The sequence below is a fragment of the Heterocephalus glaber genome, unplaced genomic scaffold (assembly GCF_053883595.1).
Source record: "Heterocephalus glaber isolate CG9 unplaced genomic scaffold, H.glaber_assembly_v1.0 deba00000676, whole genome shotgun sequence".
Classification (NCBI taxonomy): domain Eukaryota; kingdom Metazoa; phylum Chordata; class Mammalia; order Rodentia; family Bathyergidae; genus Heterocephalus; species Heterocephalus glaber.
Window position 1 is genome coordinate 12,046,145 of NW_028258156.1, and position 17,399 is coordinate 12,063,543.

At 37.0% G+C, this 17,399-nt stretch overlaps 1 protein-coding gene across 1 annotated transcript; it reads left to right on the forward strand.

Moving 5' to 3' along the window:
• Positions 1-382: 382 nt before the first annotated feature.
• Prps1l1 (phosphoribosyl pyrophosphate synthetase 1 like 1) lies at positions 383-2,195 on the forward strand. Its single transcript, XM_004839588.3, has one exon. The coding sequence runs from the start codon at positions 522-524 to the stop codon at positions 1,476-1,478; it is 957 nt and encodes a 318-aa protein (XP_004839645.1). The 5' UTR covers positions 383-521; the 3' UTR covers positions 1,479-2,195.
• The last annotated feature ends 15,204 nt before the right edge of the window (positions 2,196-17,399 follow it).

Genomic DNA, 17,399 nt, shown 5'->3' on the forward strand with positions numbered 1-17,399 from the left:
TGAATTGTCCACTTACACCATTTCCAACTTGTTCATCTTCCACCCAACCCCCCCCCCCGGCCCCCTTCCCCAGACACACTCAATTGAAGGAACTCTATCTAAAACAACACTTGGACATACTTTCCTCCGGTCTGTAAATTTCCTTTTAAACTTGTGTATTTTTGACTTTATGGAAGTTTTGTTTTTATGTATTCAAATTGGTTTTAAAAGTCCTAGGAAATGAATAAGAGCATTAATAACAGTACCAATAGTAACAATTTCGTTGACTAGAAAGAACTGATTTTTTAATTTAGAAGTATGAAGCGCACAAGCCAAAAACTGGCTCTCAAGAAAAAAATTTCCAAAGACCCAAGGTCACTTTAACACAGCGCGTGCGCGGGAAGACCTGTAACGGCCCCTGTAACAACCAACAACCGGAAGCCGGAAGCTGTTAGAGCCTGTGGCCTGACTTCTGTAGCAGTTTTGCCGGTAACCGGTAGCCGCGGTCGCTAGGTCAGGAACACCTGAGGTAGTTAACCAAAATGCCGAATATCAAAATCTTCAGCGGCAGCTCCCACCAGGATTTATCCCAGAAAATTGCCGACCGCCTGGGCCTGGAGCTAGGTAAGGTGGTCACTAAGAAATTCAGTAACCAGGAAACGTGTGTGGAAATTGGCGAGAGTGTGCGTGGAGAAGATGTCTACATCGTTCAGAGTGGGTGTGGCGAAATCAACGACGGTCTAATGGAGCTTTTGATCATGATTAATGCCTGCAAGATTGCTTCCGCCAGCCGCGTTACCGCAGTCATCCCGTGCTTCCCTTACGCCCGGCAGGATAAGAAGGATAAGAGCAGGGCCCCGATCTCTGCTAAGCTCGTAGCAAATATGCTGTCTATAGCGGGCGCGGATCATATCATCACCATGGACCTACACGCTTCCCAAATTCAGGGCTTTTTTGATATCCCTGTAGACAATTTGTATGCAGAACCAGCGGTCCTGAAATGGATAAAGGAGAATATTTCCGAGTGGAAAAACTGCATTGTTGTCTCGCCCGACGCTGGCGGAGCCAAAAGAGTCACTTCAATTGCGGACCGCTTGAATGTGGACTTTGCCTTGATTCATAAAGAACGGAAGAAGGCCAATGAAGTGGATCGCATGGTGCTGGTGGGAGACGTGAAGGATCGTGTGGCCATCCTTGTGGATGACATGGCTGATACTTGTGGTACGATCTGCCACGCAGCTGACAAACTTGCCTCAGCTGGGGCCACCAGAGTTTATGCGATCTTGACACATGGAATCTTTTCTGGCCCGGCCATTGCCCGCATCGACAGTGCGTGCTTTGAAGCAGTAGTAGTCACCAATACCATACCTCAGGAAGATAAGATGAAGAACTGCTCCAAAATTCAGGTGGTCGACGTCTCCATGATTCTTGCAGAGGCCATCCGGCGAACTCACAATGGAGAATCTGTTTCCTACCTGTTCAGCCATGTTCCTTTGTAACAGAATAACTTATAGGTTATTCTATTTTAAAATAAAGCAAGGTAAAAGAAAATAAACCTTACCACTACAGTATTTTTCCTTTGGTTATTTCATGAAAAGTTCATCAGAGACCAGGTTTGCTCCAGGGTGGCTTTCAACATCGCGTTATCAGGTACAATGATGTTTATCTTAAACTGGAGGAAAACTGAGAACTGGCCAGATTACATGACTAGGTTGTCTCATTCTGGCCTCAGATGATTTTGTGAGCCCTTCAGTTTTAACTAGAGCCTAGAGACTTTTCCATATGTTGGGTGGAGATATTTGAGAGCAATTAGCAGCACACCAGTATGTCACAGGTTCTTCAAGGACTATACTAAATTTCAGCAAAATCCCAGGGAAATGCCAAAAACTAGTTCTCCTGGTTGCTGAACTCAGAAAAAGGCAGGAGCAAGCAGCTTTCATCTTATGCAGGCATTGGGATCTTAAGAGGAGGCAGCAAACACTTCTTGAGAAGATGACTAATATAGTATCATCTATTTGGAGACTTATCTTGGTTTCTTAGCTTTACTCCCAGCCATCGTTGTCTTTTCCTAGCCACTTATCGAACTGAGCCCAAATAGTATACTGTAGTTTTCTAGAAAGCAAACTTCCTGCTATAAATGTCTAATATTCACACTAGATGTTTTCACTGTAGCTTAATCTCCCTTTGTCTAATATCACCATAGTATTGTAGTAGATTTTAGGTAGCATTGTAGTGCCTTTGATTAATTAAACATTTAATTTTCATCTTCATGCCTTGTCTTGATTGGTGTCTCAAATGACCTGATATATTTTTAAATGATGTTATTAACTCTTGTAAAGGAAACCAATAAAATATCTCTTTATGTGTGTGGAAGGAAAATGCACCAGTCGTAGTATGTGAAATTTTCCGGTCTTGAAGGAAATAGATAAAAGAGTTTCTAAAGGGTAAAACAAAAATGAGAAATATTTGTATTGGTGTCAAACTTGCCATTTGAACTACTAGATGATAAGCAAATGGAACAATTTATTTGCAGTTCTAAAGGAATATTTTGCCAAGTGTAGTGGCAAAAGCCTGTAACCCCAGAACTCAGGAGGCTGGGGCAGGAGGATTGCTGCCAACCTGAACTACATAGCAAGACCCTATCTCAAAAAAAAAAAATGCTTTTTTGGGGTATCATTCAATCAAACTATCATTCAAATTTGAAGGCAATACTAAGGCATTAAAAATAATTTTTTTAAAGACTACAAAATTTACCTTAACGAACGCTTTTGGAAAGGATTACCTAAAGTGAATGGAGATTAAAAATATATACAACCAAGAGTACATGAAATAAAAATGATGATTGTAAGAAGTGAACCTGGCAGGCCCAGGGATTTAGCTCAGTGACACCATGCCTGCCTTGCAAGTGCAGGGTCCTGAGTTCAATACCCAGTACTGCAAAAAAAAAGTGAAACTGGCAGAAAAAATAATTTTCATGAAGTTATAAATATTATGACATAAGATTAAATATGTACTATCACAACTAAATAGGTTAAGTCAATCTCTTAGACAAATTATAGTGAGTAGTAAAAAAAAGTCAAAACATGCTGTTGCCGGGGATTTAGCTCAGTGGTGCCGGCACCTGCTTCGCAAGCGCAAGGACCCGAGTTTGATCCCCAGTACCAAAAAAAAAAAAAAAAAATCAAAACATGCTGTTGGTCAGACATACCTATAAAACAAAAATTGAGATATAAAAGAATGGAGAAAAATATGCCAAGTACTATATATGGTAACAAGGAGAAAGTAGGAAAGATATTTTCAATCAAAACAAAAGTGAATGTGTTTTGCTGATTAAACTAACCAATATGTTAGAAATATCGTGAACTTTTTTTTTTGAGATAGGGTTCTCACTATGTTGCCCAGGATGGCCTCAAACTCTCAATCCCCCTGCTTTAGTCTCCTAAGGAACTGCAATTATAGGAATGTTCCCACCATAACTGGTTTACCGTCATGAATCTATATGCCCATAAAAACATCAAAATTAACCCAGCAGAATTTAAGGAAAAATGGAATATGTACAATAATTATAATCATTAGAAATTTTGACAAAACTCATAATAAAAGATATAGGTTTTAAATTGCAATATATAGAAATTTAAAATTTACATTTGCAAGCATACATGAAGATATTGAAAGTATAATCACTCATAAAAAGTCTTGGTAAGTTTTTACGAAAGAATTTACATAGTCCATATATAGTAAAGTAGCTTTACTATAATCATTTTGATAATATTGGGGGCAAAGATAAAGCTCAGTAAAATAGGAATAAAACAAAGCTTACCTGAACTGATAAAATCTACTTGAGACCTTTGAAGACATACCCAGTGATAAGCTATTGAAAACATTTCTATTAAAATCAAATTTTTACATCAATGAAATGAAGCAGAGAAAGAGAGAGGGGAAAGAGCCTGTAGCACAGAGAAAAGCCTATGTGCAGAGGTCATGACTGTCAAGAAAAAGTCCAGCAACCAAAATTATCAGAATTCTAAGAAAAGTGATGGTCAAGTGACTAAGATAAAATTATCTTTCATAAATAGCAGCAAAATGTAATTTTAAAACATAATTATTTACATATCTTAAAGCAATAAAAATTATAACTAGTACTAAACCCCAAAACTGTAGAACTTACATAAAACATTTATTAAATGACATAGAAAATACTTGAATAAATATATTATGAACGTGGGTAGAAAAAATATTACAAACCTGATGGCTTTCTCAAATCATCTAGTTGATATAAACCCAATTGAAATCCTAAGAGGATTTGTTTTTCTCTATGAATTTTTTTTTGGGGGGGATCGAACTCAACTAGGGACCTTGTGCTTGCAAGGCAGGCAGCGGAACCACTGAGCTAAATCCCCGACCCAGAATTTGTTTTTAAAAAGAGAACTTGACAAGCTTTTTCTTAAAGTTCATCTGGAAAAAATAAAAAGTCAAGATCTTTTTGAAAAAAAATTTATTACAGTATATTAAAATGTAAAGCTACAGTAGTAGAAATGCGATGTTGATGCAGGATTGGACACATAATATTGCAGAGTTTAGATTCCTGAAACAGACCTATGCATACTTACTGGAATTTAGTACATATGTACCCTATTTAATGGAGGGACTGACTGTTACTGGAAAGAGGCACATAACTGAATCAAGACTATAGGAGAATCACTATCACAGCGTCCCTGTGGAGATGCTTTCCTGATATCCTGCCTTGGCAACCATTCCTGCAGTCTACTCAGATTCTCTGAAGTGGGGAATGAGCCTCTTATCATTTTTTTCCTTGAAATCTTCATAATTGGAGCTGTATCCAGATCATAGTGATACTTACAATGGGCTTCTTAATGTCTAATTGTCACTTATCAATATCTAGCATCTTGATAATTTTTAACCTTCTGCTTCCTTGGTGTATACATGCACATATATACTATAAATATGTGTGTGTGTGTATATATATATATATATATATATATATTCCGGATCATACACATAGGAAGAAAGAGAATTTTATAAAAAATGGCATTAAATCAAATATGCATATATATGACTAAAAACTGATGTATCACAGATAAATAATGCACTGATCAATTAATGATACTGAATAATTGGATGTTGGTTGGGAAACCAGTTAATTTATCTCACCTGTAAATAATAACAAATTCCAGAAAGAATGCTTACAAAAGTCAGATTTGTAGGGCCAGGGATTTAGCTCAGTGGTTCTGGCCCCTGCCTTGCAAGTGCAAGGTCCCGAGTTTGATCCCTGGTACCAAAAAAAAAAAAATCAGATTTGTAAAGCACTGGCAGAAAAGGTGAAGTAACTTTTATACTCTTACAGTTGAGGAGTCCTTCTTAAGAAGTGTATAAAACCCAGAACTAATAAAAGATAAGATGGAGACATGACTTCTGGGATTCCACAGGCAGTTATGGGTTGATAGAGACGTTCAGATGCAAATATATGCTTCTTTTAAAAGAAAGAGAGATTGACACCAAGGGTAGAGCTGTCAAGAGTGGTGCAGAGACTATTGAAGGTAGCTCAGAAGCTGGCTGAGCTGTTGTCATGGGCTCAGACTGATGAAGTCTTGCTGCAAGGCTGGAGGCTGGATCTGTGGTCCTTGAAGAAGGAGGATTTTCTTAGTCCATTCTGACTTCTGTAATAAATTACTTTTGGAATGCTAACAACCAGAAACAACAGAAATTTATTTCTGACAACTCTAGCAGATAAGTCCAAGGTAAAGGTGCTGGCAGATTCTGTATCTAGTGAGGATCCCTTCCTGATTAATGAGCAGCTATCTTCTCACTGTGTCTCCAGATGCCAGAGAGGTGAGGGAAGTCACAGGAGTCTCTTACAAAAGCAGTAAAAAGAAGACAGCACTTCTTGGTTTGAGAGGTTCTCAGCCTAGCTAGATTGCAAAAGATGCTAAAATTAGGAAATTTCATTCCTGGGAAAGCTTGCTCTGGATAGAAAGCCAAGGATGTAACTGGGTATCCTGTTGCTGAAGAAATTAGGTATGCAACTTGTGAATCCAACCAACCATCACAGCAGAAGGTAGAAATAGAGACTAAATAGACAATAGAGTTCTAAATAATCAGTTATGGTATTATGCTTTGGTTGATTTTTTTTAAATTCATATAAATCGTCTGGGTGTGGTAGCACATGCCTGTAATCCCAGCACTCAGGAAGCTGAGGGAGGAAGATTACTGAGTTCAAGGCCAGCCTAGGCTACATAGTGAGCTCAAGGCCAGTCTTAACTACATAGCAAGTCCTTATTTCAAAAACCAAAAAAAAAAAATTAAAAATTAAATAAAATTCATACAAATCTTAAGTGATGAAGGGTAAACCCAGCAATAACTAAATGTCTTAAATACCAACCTAAAAATATTTTATTTACTTAAAAAAAGAAGCGCTTGTAGATTTTTCAGTAGTTGACGGATGAGATGGAAATAGTACTTAATTCAGCAGCAGTGTGCAAATTGAACTGTACTGGAAAGAGTCTACAACTAAGAGACCAAATGTATCTGAGTAGGTTCCATTTTAAGACATATATGTATGTATAAATATATTTATATGTAAATATATATGTTTATGTGTAAATATATATGTTTATCGTAACAAGCCTACATTTTCCTACTCCCTAATGCACGCAAGGATTGTTTACAGGAATTTAGTATGGGTATAAATGTCTAAATGTAACACTGACAGTACCTCTTATCAAATGACATGATTAATGATGTTTTCCTCAGAATGCCTTCAGTTAGTGTTTATTAAGATGCTTCCCAAATCCTAATGCTATTTCAGAGATGCAGTCAGATGATTATACTTACGAGCACCGTGCAAGAATTAGAAAAGATAAGGCAGTGATTGAATGGTTTTAAATAATACATTTTATCCAGATTAATTATTATGCAACTAGTGACTTTCTTCTTATGTTTTTATACTCATCCTGTTTCTCTCTTTTCTAGGAAACCCATTAATTTTTAACCCTGATTTAATTGCAAATGCTATGTAATGATAGGTATAACTCACTGCTTATTGCAAGGGAAAGGAGCCTCCCTTTTACAACATTAAGTAGTTTCTGGATGCAATATAGGCGATGAGTACTATCTGTTTCACAGTCAGTAAAGTGTGCATTCCTTTCTTGCTTCCTTGGCTTTTCCACTGCATAGGCCTACCATATGAGGAAGGGTTAGAAACTAGTCCTGTGGTCTTCAGGAATATCACAAGATACAAGGGGAACAGCAAAGGCAAAGCCTTTGAGTTGAGGACAGACATGCATTAGAGCAACAGAAAGAAGACAAGTTAGCTGGAGTTGAGAAAGCAAAAGAAAAAGCAGAATGAAGTTCAGACAGTGAGGTGGGAAGAGTCAGATAAGGTAGGTGAGCTATCACATGCTTGGAATTTCCTTGATCACCAGTCACTCTCAAATTGATCTGTATGTCCCTTCCTGGTAATTGCTCAAGTTTCTACTAGGAAGATGATGTCTTCCTTCCTGAATAATAAATTGTTTTTCCTTCATAGAGGCTATCTAAATACAACAGCAATTCTTATATCATCAAACTTGCCACATCATAACATTCCTGGCCTCCCATCCTTGACCTCCTGAACCTCCAAGTGAGACATGGGAAACAATATTTTTCAACAATTACCTTCAATAAGTCAATATCAGGCAAGCTTAGGAAACAGTAAGCCTGTAAAGTGAGAGTAATAGAGAATTTTGAGTGCAGAAGACAGTTGTGAACACTGTCATCCTAAATCACATGCTATCTCACTAATAGTCTGGGGCAGCTCTGGCTAATATATAGCATATGAGCCACCACTTTCCCCTTCCATGACCATGGCCTTCATCTCTAATGAATCCCAGGACTCCTTCCTGCTGATAGAATCTGATAGACTCTTAATTTTAACCCTGATGCTTGCCATCTATGCTACTAACCAATTAATACATATTTGAATTTCTGATCCTCTGTCTCCATATTGAAGACAAAATGCCTCACACAATTGCTTTAATGTGAACTTTTAATAGGAACATGTGTGAAACAGAACAGTTTTGGTTACATGAAATGGCCATGAAATAAAACCTAGATTTCTTGCTTTCCTTTACAGGAAACAGAAGTCTCCCTCTATCCACAGCCTTGCTTATGAAACTCTCCTGAGTTTCTCTATTTGATAACAATTTAGAAAATATAGTATGGAAAATTTAAGAAATATACCTAATTGTTATTTATTCAGAGTTTAATAATATACATTGAAATAAGCAAATCTTTAATCCTTTTTTGTGTCTATAGGTGTATGCCCTACGTTTAAAGAAACCAGCGAATTGCAGTCCCTTCAAGTTATATGGGGCTCTCAACGTTAGTACAATGTATGGCAAATGATCAGAAAATAAGGTGAAACTGGGGCCTCAGTTACAAATATATATTCCTGGAGTTAATAAAGAATGCCCAGGGCCAGGAACGTAGCTTAGGGGCCCCGTGCTATGCCTTCCTGGCAAGTGTGAGGTCCTGAGTTTGATCCCCAGTGCCAAAAAAAAAAAAAGCCCAAAACTAAGAGTAATGACTGTGAGTTGTGTTTAATCTTCAATTTTTGAAAAAATACTTCGTTATATACACTATACTACCAACATGCAGGGAAGTTAAGCTAACCAAAGGAAAACAAATATGTAAGGAGTTGGTGCCCCAAAAAGTTTTTAAATAATTAGAATAACCAGAAATCGAAATGGATATGAATAATTCCTAAACTTGAGTTATTCAAACTGTTGGTGAAATTTTATATAAATACTTCTCATTTTCCTAGTCCTCTGATGCTCATGCATGAAGAATTTCCCAAAACATATCAGGCTAAAATATCAGAATTAAATTGTAGCAAAGAATGGTAGTGCACCCCTGTTATCCCAGCACTCTAGGAGATGGAGACAGGAGGATTCCAAGTCTGAACCCAGCCTGACCACTCAGTGACTTAAGTGAGACCCCATCTCAAAACAAAAAAATATTTTGTTGTTGTTGTTGTTGTACAGGAGATTGAACTCAGGACCTTGCACTTGTGAGGCAGGCACGGTACCACTAAGCTACATCCCCAGCCAACAAAACATAATTTGGTGGCGGGGGGGGGGGCAGGTAATGGGGGTCGAACTCAGGTCCTTGCGCTTGCGCATCAGGCAGCAAAACCACTGAGCTAAATCCCCGGCCCAACAAAAAATAATTTTAAAAAGGGCTTGGGATGAAGCTCAGTGTGAAGGTACTGGGTTCAATCCCCAGTACTACAATATTACATGGTAGCACTGTGGACTGTAGTCTGTTCCTACCTGTATTATTGCATTAGTTACAAGGGCCAACAGAATTTTGTTGTCTCCTACCTCTCCTTTAGCCACTTTCACAGGGATCTTCTAGTTTTTCAACCAACCCTAACAGAACTTTGAATCTGCAATCTGATGTAGGTTTAGAATTAGTCACAGGAGTACAATAGCTATCCACAGTGGCTGAGTTCCCACCTACCCTCTGCTTTTCCTTTACCGCTAATACAGCTATGTCGAGCTCTTGCATTATGATGATCAACCTTTGGATCTCTGGGCAATTCGTGGCCTGGCACACTCTTACATGCCTCTTATGCTAGCCATTATACCATTTTTTCCCTTTGATTCTCTTTTCTCACTATTCTGTGAGCTCTGTGCCCTGGATCCTATTTGGACTTGGGACTTACCCTGAGCCCCGGGTGCATCAAGACTCTAGAAGCTTGGTAAACCTAGTATTGGTGTCCTACTGGTTTCTCATTTTGACCACATTGTCACATTTGCTCAGCTCTCTTATACATCACCTAGATTTCTAGTTGATGTGTTTGCTCTGCTTGTCAGATTCACTCTTCTGATGCTGGCACTTACCAGTACTAGGTCCAAGTTTGCTATGCCATTTGAATGCTATATTTTTGGGTGCTACAAGTTCCCATCTGACCTTTCTAGGTAACCCTTCCACTTTCTATTCCCTGACTTCTGTCATATTGAGTAGGTCTCCCCCTAGTTTTGGGCTTGACCTCCTCCCTGATGCCACTCCTATGTGCTTTCTAACTAGCCCTAGTTGTTCTCTTTGCTTACCCATTTTTTCTTATGTAAAGGTGGTAGATTAAATCTTTATCATTCTAATACTCAAAATCCAATACATGTTAAGCATCCCTTACCTAAAATGCTTGAGACCAGAAGTATTTTGGATTTTGGATTTTTTTTTCCAGATTTTGAAGTACTTTCATGTACATAATGGCATACATTAGGGATGGAACCTAACCTAGGCACAAAATCTGCTTCAAGTATGTTATATACATTTAGCTGAAGGCAATTTTATACAATAATTTTAGTATAAGAGTATTTTGACTATGACACTTTACCTGGAATCAAGTGTGGAATTTTCCACTTGTGGAATCATATTGGTGCTGAAAAATTTTGGGATTTTGGATTTCAGATTTTTGGATTAGGGATGGTCAACCCGTAATATCTTCTAATTACTGGTTGCATTTAATAAATTGTTCTGTTTAGCTTTAAGAACCTCTTGGAATCCGATCAAATTTCCTAGTAATTCTCAGCAGTCAGGTATACAGTTAAGACTTGCTCATAGGCTCAAGCCATTGGTTCCCTCTTTGCCACTCTCATATTAAAGGCCTGGTCATTGCTCAAAGACAAGCTCCAGCAGGAGTTCCAACATAAAGTCTTTCCTCCTACTCCTTGGTACATTGAGCAAGTCTTTTTTTGTTTGTTTGTTTGAGACAGGGTCTCACTCTGTAGTTCAGTCTGGCCTTGATCTCACTATGTAGCCCAGGCTGGCCTCGAACTCATGGTGTTCCTCTTCCCTCAGCCTCCTGAGTGCTGGGATTACAGGTGTGTGCCAGTTTACTGGCTTGAGCAAGTTTTTTAAAACAGTTTAGAATTGAATTCCTTTCTTTATATATTTCTTTATGCTTCATATTCCATATTGGCCCTGCCACTCACAAGAAGATTGGAAGAATTCTCAAAGAAATAATCATTTTCCCTACATTTGTATTCCTTTGCTTAGTAGAGTGAAACACACAAGTACATTTTGTTTTAGAAATGCCCTGTAGGCAAACTTTTTATTGTCCTTGAAAGTACACTGGTCACAAAACTGAAGAGTGATTCAGTTTTGTAACATACAATGGTTCAGTCATGGGTGCATTTTTATGGCAAGACTACATGTCAAGGATGGAATCCACCTTTGTAAAGCAGGTGCAGGTGTTAAAGTTGTGGAACCTGTCGGAAGTGGTAACTGGAACATACCAAGCCCCGCTAAGCCAAGAGCCAGAGAGTAACTGTCTCCTGACTCTTTCACCCAGAGAGATTTTCTAGGATATTTATTTCAAGTATGAATTTCTAGGATGTTTATTTCAAACAGGGCAGAGGACTAAGGAAAGATTAGGTGTGGTAGACTCTGATGAGGGAGGGAAGTAATTGTGAAGATTCTTCTACTGCAAAACAGCTAAGAAGCTAAGATTGAGATCAGGTAGGTACCATAAGAGAGCTATGCCCAGCATCCTGTTCCTTTCATATAAACAGAATGCTGGTAAATGTTTAACAAACATCTCTCTAGAAACCAAAAGTCCTGATCTGTAATGCTTGCAGATTTCTGTGGAATAAATACTCCCATTGCTAAATCAAGCTACCAAGGTGCTCCCATTGAACAAAGAATTGGGAAGAACTGTGCACAATTGAGACCAAGGAGCCAGCTGGAGCTGGAGAACAGCCAACTGGGGAACTTTCTGGAATGAACTTGAGGCCTTATAAATTCTCTCCAGTTATCCAGTCTCCTGAGGTGGGAAGCAGTGAACTCCTTATGGAAAAGTATCTAATAGCTTTTATTAAAGTAAGACCAACGGAACAGTGTGGAGGAAAGACTGACTCATATTCTTCAAATAATCTTTGGAACCTAGAGACTGAGAATTGCAGAGTATGTAAAAACATTTCTCATCTTTTTTATGATTTTCAAATGGTGTCAGTTTTATAATTAATATTATATATCATTCTTGAATGGACTTTTTAAAAACTACTGAGAACTTGCTTGGTTCTAACTACTCCTCTAGGTGAAAGCATAAAAAGTTGAGTGGCTTGGTCTCTGCCTGTGGTATCTAAAAAAACAATTCTCCTTTTGGTAGAGGTTCTAGAAGCTTGTCAGGATTTAGTTTTTGGTAATAATAACCATTTCTAATAGAAGCAAGACAATCCAAGAATGAAGAGAATCCATAGCCAGACTGGAGACATGAAGGAGCGGAGGAAGGGAAGGCTAAGGCACATATCATAGCAGAAAACATAGGTTAACTTTAAAAAAAAAACCTTTCTTCCTCTGGGATAAACAGAGACAATAACCTAAGTTTGAGAGTTTCAGAAAAGTTAGAAAACAATTTTAAGAATTAGTTAACCAAAAAGAAACTAAACTAACAGCTAAAATTTATAAATATAAATTGATATTAAAGCAATCTACACAAAATAATCTTGGACAACTTGATTTATTTAAATGAATAAAAACAAAATGTTAATTTATGGACATAATTCAGTAGGCTAATTAGTCATGCAGCACAGCATTGCCCTTCGACAGTTTATTTCCATCAGCAGAATTAATCACAGCAGAGCAGATGTAGTAGGGACAATCCAAGGTTAAAACAAATGATACAAAATAATGAACTAGAGCACAGGATGATAACCTGGAGAAAGTCATGATTTATTATTCTGCCAGAGTCTGCTGTGGATTGTGCAGCCACCTCATGCAAGCCTGTCTCCCTTTTAGCCAGATATCTATGATTGTAGTGATCTTTTACTTTGCATTAATTTTATCTGCCTTTGAAGGTAATGTAACTGTGATAAGAACCAATTAGTTTTGCACCATTGAGAAACACAATGAAATGTGACTTAAGAAAACAAAGATAAAATTAACTGTCTAAATGAGACTACAAGGCAATCTCATCTTTGCTATTTTCTTATAGGGCTAGAGCACGATACGTTCAGCATCATAAACTGAAGGACAACTATAAGGATATTTGAGTTGGTTCAAATACATGCTGTAATGAACACAATTCTTCCAGAGTAACATTAGCCTGTAATTTAATGCTAACTTTCCACAGAACTTGAGAGCTCTATCTACAGCTTACATTACCAATACAAATGTCAGGGTACCAGTATGAGGAACCAACTCCTTTTTAAACTTTTCATACTTAAGAATTTGATTATGAAATAAAATGAGCAAGAGGGTCTTTAGATGGTCACCATCTGGCTTTATTCTGCCATCATCATTTCCCCGAGCTTCAGTCCATCCAGGGCAATTCCAGTGTTTTAATTGCAGGAAAAGTGTTGTAAAAACATTTGGCAAAGTTAAATTTTTACAGGTCTTTTATGCTTTCTAGCTTATCCTCAGGTAAGACTTGGATTCATCTATAATACTTCAATAATACAATCCAGTTACATTGTTCTAGGTTTCATTTATTTGTGATAAATATCATACTGCAACTGTCAGTCTTCTATCTTTTTTCCATTAAAAATAAGAGACAATTTTAGTCCTGATAAGCATTATTTCTCGAGGGTTAGAAAATGGGTAATGGATTGTTTTTCTAAGTGGAGAAACTAACACCAAAAAATGGAAACAACAAAAATTGAATTATTTGACTTTATTAAAAAAAAATCTGCATGGGAAAGCAATAATGAAACAAGCAACAATCCTGAATGCATTTACAGCATACATGACAACATATATGGTGTGTGGAAGAGAAATAAAGAAGACAGATGATTATCTCAGGGAAGAAAGAACAACAAAAAAACCCCAGGTATAAATAATTTATAGAAGAAAGAAAATGGCAAAATAAACAGGAAAGGGTAGAAGTCACTCTTTTAGGAAGGCAAGAAATAAAATTTAAATCAAATATGCTATTCTTAACTTATCAAATACAAAAATAATAAACATTCAATAGGAAAAGACACTATTTTTTCAGTGCTCACACACACTAGGCAAGCATTCTACCTCCTCAGCCTAGGGAAAGGCATTCTTATATTGGTTGTAAAATTGTAAATTAGTGACTCCTTTTTGAAGGAATTTGGGATGTGTTCATACTTTTTTATTCCATAATTCCAATAGTAATAATTTACCCAAAGTGGTTACATAGTTGTGCTAAAATTTTTTACTAAAAAAAAGTTCTTGGTAGTATTGTTTAAAATCATGAAAACCTAGAAACCAGTTTAAAATATATCCACTCATTAACTAAGTTATAGTGCATCTGTTCAGTGACACTCTATATCCATTAACAGTGTGGCTCCCAAATGTGTCTACAATTTAGAATCATCCAAGATCTTTTCAAAATTCCAAAGGCCAGCTCGCATTCCATAACAGTCAAATCATAATTTCTGGGCTTGAAATATAGGCATTGCCTTTTTGGTTTTGGGTTTTTGGGGGATATTTGGTACTGGAGATCGAACTCTGGACCTTTCGCTTGCAAGGCAGGCTGCGGAAACATTGAGCTAAATCCCCAGCCCTACTTTTTTGTTTTTAAGCTAATCAGGTACACCATGCATTGTTCTTTGGGAACTATTGCAAGCAAATGATACAGAACATATTTATTATCAAGAAAATAAAACTAATGAGGAAGAAGAAAACATTAGTAAACAGAAGCTGTGAAGGAGTAAAACAAGAGCAATAGTTGAAGCCTGGCATGGTGGCAGATGCCTGTAATCGGGAGGCTGAGGCAGGAGGATTGCCATGAGTTTGAGGCCAGTCTGGGCTACATAGTTCAAAGCCAGCCTGGACCACATAGCAAGACCCTGTCTCAAAAAAACCAAAACCAAACAAACAAAAACAAAATAAATCAAAAGAGCAAGAGTTAAAAAGGCACGATGGCGAGAGACAAGTTACTGTTTAAGAACCAATTTGCCAATGATATCCAACCTAAGACTGAATTTCTACTTGAAGGTCTGGGACACAAAATATTGAGACTTTTATGAAAATCAATTTTCAGATCTTTGCTTTTAAATGACTTTTTTCCCCCTCAATATAGATGTGCCTAAGAGTATATCTATGGTCAAAATAGCAGGTCTGTTTTCCTTTGCCACCTCCTCTTTCCCTAACAACCACGTCCACTTTACCAAACAAAGGCACAACTCTTATACATCTTGAACCTTACAGAGGTTGCTTTTCCCCAGACTGCGTAAAAACTGTGGGACACCAAACAGTGAGTGATTCCAGATTCTGGTGTCTGTGAAGCTTTGTTTAATCAAGACTCTGTTTCAGTTTCTGTTACTTTTTTTTTTCTTCAGAGCTTCAAGGAGGAATCTCAAGTTTGAATAGGAAGAACAGTGGTGGAGGTAAGTTAGTAGGTTGTGTTTTAACATATCCTAAGATTCATAAGAACAATATTTTCATTAATGTTTGCTAAAATACTGTTGATAGACTTTTTTTGTGGGTAGGTCTTTTGCTCACCCAAAAGAAGTCGGTAACTTCTCTGTTTATTTTTTCATTCCTACATTATTGTCCACTGTGGAATAACTTAAAGGGGGTATTTTTATGGATACTTCTGTAAGTAACATACTTGGAAACAATCATGAAAAAATTTCATGTAAACTGTACACTTGTTAGTGACCTCTTAGTTAATTTCCAGTGAAATTTGTCTCATTTTAGAAATAAGGAATACTCATGGACCCTCTTTTTTTTTTTTGATACCAGCAGTCGAACTCGGGACCTTGCACTTGCGAGGCAGGCGGCGGAACCACTGAGCTAAATCCCCAGCCCCAGGGCCCTCTATTTTTTAAAACTATATTCATCATAATAAAACATGTATCGCCAATAAACAATAACAGTTAATGTTTAATAATACTTCATAAAAAGCACAACATCTTTATAACTGTCCAATTGTTTAATATTAAATGCAATCATTTCAAAAGATAATTTTAACATCCAAAGCTTTATAATTACCAGCAATGACAGAATTTTCAAATGTCATATGCATACTTTTACACATTTGCAGTACAAAACAATGATGCTCCTCTTGGGGAATTGGTACGTGAATGTCACTTAACTCAATCATTTTCAGTCCCTTTACCCCTCCTCTCTCCTCCCCCACCTCCAATCCATTCTCCATCTCTGAGTCTACCTTCTGGTTTCCAATGATCTCTCTTTTATTTTATTTATTTCACTTATTTATTCATTAATTTATGTTTTGGGCTTCTCATATAAAAGAAAACAAGTGTGTACACTTTCGTTTCAGAGAGTACATCGGAAGGTGTACTCAATAAATCCTTTAATCTCAGCTACTCAGGTGGTGGAGGCTGGAGGATTGTGAGTTTGAGGCCAGCCTGGACATTTAGCAAGACTCTCTCAAAAAACTGAAATGAGGGGCCAGGGACCTAGCTCAGTGGTTCCACTGCCTGCCTCGCAAGCGCAAGGACCTGAGGATGATCCCCGGTACCAAAAACAAAACAAAACAAAACAAAACTGAAATGAAATAAAAAATAAATAAATAAAAACAAATCCCTTAAAAACGAAATACTTCCAAACATAAAAATGTCATACTGGGATTAAAAAAAAACCAGTAGTGTATTTATAATGGAAATAAAAGAAGGAAAAGGAGCAATATATACTTTCTGACAGCCAGGCGTAGTGGCGCACTCCTGTAATCCCAGCACTCTGGAGGCAGAGGCAAGAAGATTGCCGAGTGTTCGAGGCCAGCCTGGGCTACATAGTGAGTTCAGGGCCAGCCTGAACTACAAAGCAAGACCCTGTCTCAAAAAGCCAAAAAAAAAAAAGTACACACACACACACACACACACATATACACACTTTCTGACAAAACAGCTTATTGATATATTTTTCAAATATATGATTGTGGTTAGCAAATCACTATGATATTAGATTCCACTAATATTTAAGAAAACTGTTAACAGTTTTAATTTTTTAAATATTTTAATACTGTGAAAATGGCATGCTTTTTAACTACTAAACCCATGATAAAAAATTTAAACGTTGACTTAAAATTAACAATGGAGTGTCTAAATTTTTCAGAACATTTTTAGGGGTAATAAAACAAAAATATGAATAACCATAAAACAGAACACTTTAGTTTTTAATGTTTTCATGGCCATTACTTATTGAAAGCATGGAAAAGAATTTAAAAATATATTGCTTAATAAATGCCAATTACAGCATTATACAGTGCAATTTTAAAAATCTAGAAGAATATCCTAAAATTTTAATACTGTTATTAATATTATGCTATATCAATTATTTAAAATATAGTGATATGGTTATCATATAAATAGTAAGGTCTAAAATATTAATAATGGTTATCTATGAGTGGTTTTTATTTTTCTTTTATCTTTTTTCCTAATTTTTATACTGAGTACATATTATTTCTACTATAGAAAAAAATT